The sequence below is a fragment of the Nestor notabilis genome, unplaced genomic scaffold (assembly GCF_000696875.1).
Source record: "Nestor notabilis isolate BGI_N333 unplaced genomic scaffold, ASM69687v1 scaffold12615, whole genome shotgun sequence".
Lineage (NCBI taxonomy): Eukaryota > Metazoa > Chordata > Aves > Psittaciformes > Psittacidae > Nestor > Nestor notabilis.
The window spans coordinates 16,032-22,619 of record NW_009930741.1 but is presented as its reverse complement, the minus strand read 5'-3'; the positions used below and the strand labels follow the sequence as shown (position 1 = coordinate 22,619).

Here is a 6,588-nt window from a genome sequence, read left to right as displayed (position 1 = left end):
GAGGAAGGAAGGAAGGAGGAGGAAGGAAGGAGGCGTGCCTGGGTGAGAGGAACCTGCAGCCCTGTGCTGCATTGGGTGCTGGATGACACTGAGCTGTCTCCTGGAGGCAGCAGGAGCCAAGTGGAAGCTCGGCTGCTTCCTGCACTCCCCACTGGCCTACCTGGCTTTTAAATAGTACAGGAGGTGGTACCCGATCTTGGGCTGCTTCTGGTAGAGCTCTGACAGGAGATCCAGCAGCAGGGAGAAACCGCTGTTATCCTCCTGCATCTGGCAGAGGTTCCTTGGGGATACAGGGAAGAGCCACGTTACGCGGGATCACCACACAGGAGCTTCTCTGCCAGGGATGAGGAGCAGCAGCTTGCAGGGACACCCACGTGCCAGTGGCCTTCACTGGTCCAACCTTCAAGGCCAGGTTGGACACAGGGGCTTGGAGCAACCTGCTCTAGTGGAAGGTGTCCCTGCCCGTGGCAGGGGTTGGAACTGGATGGGCTTTAAGGTCCCTTCATCCCAAACCATTCCATGATTTGGCAGAGGCCAATGGGATGTGGTCAAGATCCAGCAAACTCCCCTCATCCAGAGATCCCACAAATTAGCTGGACCCACAGGGTTCACCCATGGTGGTGCCAGGAAGCAAACAAGGAAGCCCTGTCTAGATCAATGCCAGGAGTTTGGAATAGTCATACCTAAATATTAGGTAGAGAGGCTTCCCCACCGACTCCTCCAGAGACCTGCAGGACAAGCACAACAGTCAGAGCTCCCTGTGCTCCCACCCAGTGTGGTCACCAGGGAAGCAGCCCTGGATCTGGCTCTTGGTGCTCCTCAGGCCAGCAAGGGTTCACCCTAACAAGGAGAACAGGGATGCTCCCAATTCCAAGCCCTGTTCCAACAGAATCGCAGAGGAAGAGAGTACGGGGCTGGGAGTACAACAGGGAGAGATGAAGCGTTCAGGCCCTTGTGTGCCTTGGTTGTCCAGCCAGAAGCCATCAGAGCATCACCTGCAGTGAGCCCTGTGCAGCAGGTTGTGTGAGGAGGAGGAGGAGGAAGATGGTTGTTTCCAAGCCCTGGACATGAGAACTGTTGCCCACAGTGACCACGTGTGAACCCTGCATTGCTTCATGGAGGAAGCCGCTGCCTTCAGCAGAGCCCTTCTGGGAGTGGGGAACGTGTGCCTGGGACAAGCTCATGTCCCAGCGGGTGGAGGGATGAGCCACACACACACAAAGAGAGATCCTTACTCCTCCGTGATTTCCTCTGGCAAAACCTCACCACGGAAGTGAGCCTTGAACAGCTCCTGGAGGCAGGATGCGAGCACCGATAACTGCTCCGAGTCAAAGTCCTCCTGCGAGGCAGAAAGGAAGGAATGAGAGGAGAAAGCACAAGGTGCAACCTGCCTGCGAGGCACAGGTAGAGCTGGGACCCAGCAGAGCTGGGGATGGACATGAGGCTGCTCAGGAGTCATTCTGCTGCTCTATTGCAGCACCAGGGGCTGGTCATCAGCAAGAGGAGCCCCTCGCTGGTGTCTCCCCATCACTGTGAGCACTTCTAATGGCTGGTGATTCACTGAGCTCAGCTCTGCTCTGCAAGGGGACTGGAGCCACTTGGCAGGGAGGAATTCCACCCTGGCAAAGCCTTTCCCTGGCTTCCCAGAGGGGAGAAGCAGCTCTCGTAATGCTAAAAGGCCACTTGAGTCTAAAGAGAGCTGATGAGAGGCAGGGGATGGAGCCCTCCACCACCCAGCTCCTGGAAACCACCCACAGCTCTTCTCCATGGCCAAAAGGGAGTATTCCCAATGGAGAATGCCCCAGCGGCTCAGCAAGGGGTCAGAATGGGAGCGAGCCTCACCCAGTGTCCCATCTGACAGCAGCTCCTGGGGTATAAGGGAGGAGAGCAGGGGTGAGACAATTCCAGCAGCTGGGAATGCGTTTATCACCCCTGGAACAGAGCTGCCTGGTGCTGCTTGAGCTCATTTAGCATTTTCCACATTAGGAAGTTCCTCACTACGAGGGTGGTGGGGAACTGGAATGGGTTGGATGGAGAAGCTGTGGCTGCCCCATCCCTGGCTGTGTTCAAGGCCAGGTTGGAGCCCCCTGCTCCAGTGGAAGGTGTCCCTGCCCGTGGAGCTGGAGGAGCTTGAAGGTCCCTTCAACCCAAACCCATGTCACTGCTGCTGCTCTGCTTCTGCAGTCAGGCAGCAGAGCTGCTCCCTGGGATTGTGCCGTTACCTCCAGGACTTGATCCACGATTTCCTGCATGACCTCACATTGAGCTTCCGTATCGCTGGAGCACAAAAACAAGAGGAAATCCAAGTTACATAGGAAGATACTGAGAGCAGGGACAAGGGGGGCTTTGTGCTGAGCTGGCTTTGTGTTCGGGAGCCCCCCCAGGACCAGCACCAGCTTAGCTTTGTGCTGGTGCCAGGCTTAGAAGAAGGCACAGATGAAGGAGAGCCAGCTCCAGAACACTCTGCAGCGCTGGGGTTGTCCGCACCAAGACAAGCACATTAAAAGCCTAAAAGGCATAAGATTAACTGCACTTCCAGCCCTAACCACATAAATCACAGGGAATCAGCCCCTGTGCCAAGGTCTGCAAAGCAAGAGCTTTTTATAACCTTCTTTAGAAGCAGTTAATTCCAAGGTCATTGGGAATCAGGAGTGGAGGTGGGGAAGTGCAGGGAACACATGCAGACACAGGTACAGCTCTGTCCCATGTGGCCCATGCAGAGATGTGCCCCAAGGGCCTGCACCACCTCCCCTCATCAATCCAACAGCAGAAGATGAAGCTTGGAGCCTTTTGCCTTCCCCTGTTGCTGCTGTGTCCTGCTCTGAGGCTGCTCCGAGGAGGAATGATGAGGGATCAACACGACCAAGCAGCACCAACCTCCCCTTCTGCAGCTGCAGGACCTTGTCCTTCAGGGACTCATCCAGCTGGTCCAGGAATGGTGTGATGTCCACAGGCTCCTCCACGATGGCTTCTTTGATCGGGTGGAACCTGAATTCCCTCTTCTTTCCTGCAACAAGGAAAGCAACAGTGGAAGGGTCCAGCCTCTGCCCTAAGAGATGTGTGGGGCTGGGGGGCAGTTGCACTGTGCCCCCAGTGTGTGCTCCAGCCTCAGATCTTGCCTTCCCCCTTTCAAACCACGTTGAGGGCACCAAGAACAGGGACATGGGATGGGTTCCAAATGCAGGGGGTGTGTGGAACTGTGGCTCCCCCTCAGCTGAGTGTCCAAACCTGCCCTTCCACACACTCCACACACGCAGCACCTCACGAGGTCCTCCCCATGCTCATTCTAGGCCTGCAGCAGAGCCCAGAAGCACCAGGGCCAAGAAGCTGCCACTAAGGGATGGCACAAGGTGGCCGTTGTCCTTCCCTTTCAAGCCTCTCAGAGGTCCCAAGCAGCCAGCACAGCTCGATGGGGCTACTGGAGATGCTGCTACAGCCCAGGGTCACGTCCCCTGCCCCACTCAGGGGTAACGCTCCAGCATGGAAGCCCATAGGAGTCCTACCAGCAAGGCCAGGAACTGCTTGAGATGCCTCCAGCTCCACAGAGGAGCTCCTCAGAGGGGATCCTGGCCTTGTGCAGGCTTCTCAGCCCCATTTGAAAGGGAGTGTAATGAAAACCATGTTGGCTGAGCAATGCAGAGGCCTGAGCCTGAGAACAGATGCCCTGTTCCCAAAGCAGAGCAGCATCTGCCATCGGGATTCCCAACCACAGGGCTGGAGACCAGTCACACAACAAGAGAGAGGAGAAAGGGCTACAACTTGAAGGGTTTAAGCTCTAGGGAACACCAAGGAGATGAAGCCCAGCTTTTCCTTTGAGCATGGATCTGAGCCTGGGAAGCAGCAGAGCATTGGCCTCAACACCAAAAGAAGGAAACTTCAGGCTCAAGAAGTGATTCCCACTGGGAACTGGGCTTATAGGTTGTATGGGATCCTCCTCCTGAAGGGAAGGGATCAGCAGGTCACTGGGGACATGGGGACACGTGATGCGGAGGCGGTGCAGGAGGACAGGAGCTCTCCTCACCTTTGTTGTTCAGATCCTCCTCATCATCACTGAAGGCGGCCTCAGCGTTGTCATAGCAACTGTCATCCTTCTCTGACATGTGGTTCTCCATCTCCATGGAAACGGGCTCCTCAATTTTGACTGGAAAAGGGTCAGGAAGTGGAGGTTACGGCAGCACCAGTGGACGATGCCCACCCGTCACCACCACCAACGCCACGGCCCAGCAAGGAGAGGACAGAGCTTCCAACCAGGAAATAAGGAGTTTGGGCAAGTGACGGAGCCTGGAAAAGCCACACTGGGAAAGGGCATTCCCAGTGATCCCATTCAACCAGCCCTGGCACAGGGTGCCCAGAGAAGCTGTGGCTGCCCCAGCCCTGGTTCAAGGCCAGGCTGGACACGGGGCTTGCAGCAACCTGCTCCAGTGGAAGGTGTCTCTGCCCGTGGAGCTGGAGCCCCATCCCTGGCAGTGTTCAAGGCCAGGTTGGACACAGGGGCCTGGAGCAACCTGCTCCAGTGGAAGGTGTCTCTGCCCGTGGAGCTGGAGGAGCTTTAACGTCCTGCTCCAACTCTCCAAAGGGCCACTTGCAGGAGAGGCAGGGAATGTCCCACCTTTGGGAAGCCTCCTCCAGCACCCACCCTGCTCCTTACCTTCAATGGGGGGTGAGGGGGAACTGCAGAACTCCGGGAACTTCTCCCGCAGCATGGCACGGAGTTCCTTGTCCAGCTTGGGATTGTCAAAGAGAGGGGCCAGATGTCTGTGGTGGAGGGAAAGGGATGAGGAAGAGGCTTTGGTTTGTTATGGACCACAAGCTCCAAGGTTCCTGCAGCTCACTTGGGATTCCCTCACTTCTCCAACAGGACTGGGGCCACCAGGAGATGCATGGCAAGAGCTGAACAAGGGGTGTTTCTACTGCTTTCTGAAGCCACCCATCCCCTTGCTCCAAGGAACAGGTCTCAGGACAAGCCTCAGCACCAGGCAGAGCCAGCTCATGGCTTCTCCCATGGTTCCCAAGAGCAGAGGTTGAGGTCTCTCTTACGCAAGGACTCGCTTCTCCACGATGTGGGTCAGGGAGTTGAACACTCCTTGCCGGACGTGAGCCTCCAGAGGGGGGTAGAAGTTGGGAATGATCTGAAAGCAGGAGAAGAACCACATCAGTGCATGAACCCTTCTGCCTCCAGCACCCTTCGGTCAGCCAGGAGCAGCTAAAGCCATTGCTCAGTCCTTGGGCCACCCTCCAGTATGTGGACCAGGGGGCATCATGGGGATGGTGCCAGAAGGGGACCAGCCCTTCCCTCCTTTCCTTTCCCCTTTCCAAAGGGCCATTCCAGTGCATCAACCAGGGAGGAGGAACACACACAGATGCTCTGAGAAGCCCTGGGGCTGTGCTCCAGCAGCAGCAGCCACTGTAGGAGAGGGGAGCACCCTGACCAACATCCAGCTGCGTCCTTCACTCCTGCAGGGAGGAAACGGGCTCTTCCCAGACATCTGGCTCATCCCAGGGACCAGCAACTCCCATCCCTGCTTCCCCCAGGATGGAGGGACAGGCCCAGCTCTGCTCCCTGTCCTTTGAAAGGGAGATGATGGCTCTGATTCTGCAGTGACATTCTGCTTGCCCTCAGGGGGTGACACTGAGCCAACCATTCCATGGGGTTCCAAAGGGAACAATTCCAAAGCCTTTTCCCTACTAGTGCTCATCCTTCTGGAAGGATTTATTTGCAGCGTTGGGAAGTCTGGAATGCCTTCCCACAGTGGCATTCCCATGACACATGGGCCCAACGCTCTGCTCCGAGCTCCAGGAATGGTCCTGGATATCAAGAGCCTCAGCAGTTGTGCTTGCACAGCCCTCACCACTCATCGCCCAACTCCCTTGGTAATCCAGGCAGAATTCCCTGGAGATCCAGGGGCAGCTCACCCGGCACATGAAATCCAGCAGCGTGGCAGTGATGGCAGGATGAGGCTTCATGGAGTGGTGCATCACCAGGATGGCAGGCTCTGCAAGGAGACAGCAGGGAGCTGTTAGATGGGATACTGGGAAGCTCTTCACCATGAGGGTGATGGGACACTGGAATGGGGTGAACGGAGAAGCTGTGGCTGCCCCATCCCTGGCAGTGTTGGATGGGACTTGGAGCAACCTGCTCTAGTGGAAGGTGTCCCTGCCCATGGCTTTAGCTGAGCTTTCAGCTCCCTTCCAACCCAACCCGTTCCATGGTTCCATGATCCAGCCCCAAGCTTCCTGCAAGCGGGAGCTCAGGGCAGGGGATGGAAAGGATGCCCTTTGGTGATGATCTATTGGGCTTTCCCCACCACATCCCTCTACCTCTATAGCAGCTCTGGAAGGTGTTAACCCCTTCTCCAACCCCTGAGCACTCCGAGCAAGACTCCCCATGGATACCTATATTCATGATGCTGTCCTTCTCGGGGTTGAAGAAGAGCCAGTCATAGAATAAGGCCAGTTTGGCATTGGAAGCAGCAACGTTGGACTAGAGGAGGAGAAAAGCACACAACAGATTGTCTGATGAAGACAGTGCTGAGCTCCCAGCCTGATGTGCTGGTCCTGATGCTGCAAGGCAGGAGCGGGGGAGGCACT

At 56.6% G+C, this 6,588-nt stretch overlaps 1 protein-coding gene across 1 annotated transcript in view; it reads right to left on the bottom strand.

Moving 5' to 3' along the window:
* Window positions 1-53: 53 nt before the first annotated feature.
* Window positions 54-6,588, bottom strand: part of INTS3 (integrator complex subunit 3) — a gene marked incomplete at both ends in the record, with an annotated part of 19,484 nt that continues 12,949 nt past the window's right edge. Inside the window, 10 exon segments of the mRNA XM_010015560.1 lie at window positions 54-280; window positions 684-728; window positions 1,236-1,339; window positions 2,223-2,277; window positions 2,878-3,007; window positions 4,022-4,141; window positions 4,649-4,755; window positions 5,038-5,129; window positions 5,914-5,993; window positions 6,394-6,481. Coding sequence (XP_010013862.1) covers window positions 54-280; window positions 684-728; window positions 1,236-1,339; window positions 2,223-2,277; window positions 2,878-3,007; window positions 4,022-4,141; window positions 4,649-4,755; window positions 5,038-5,129; window positions 5,914-5,993; window positions 6,394-6,481 — 1,048 coding nt within the window.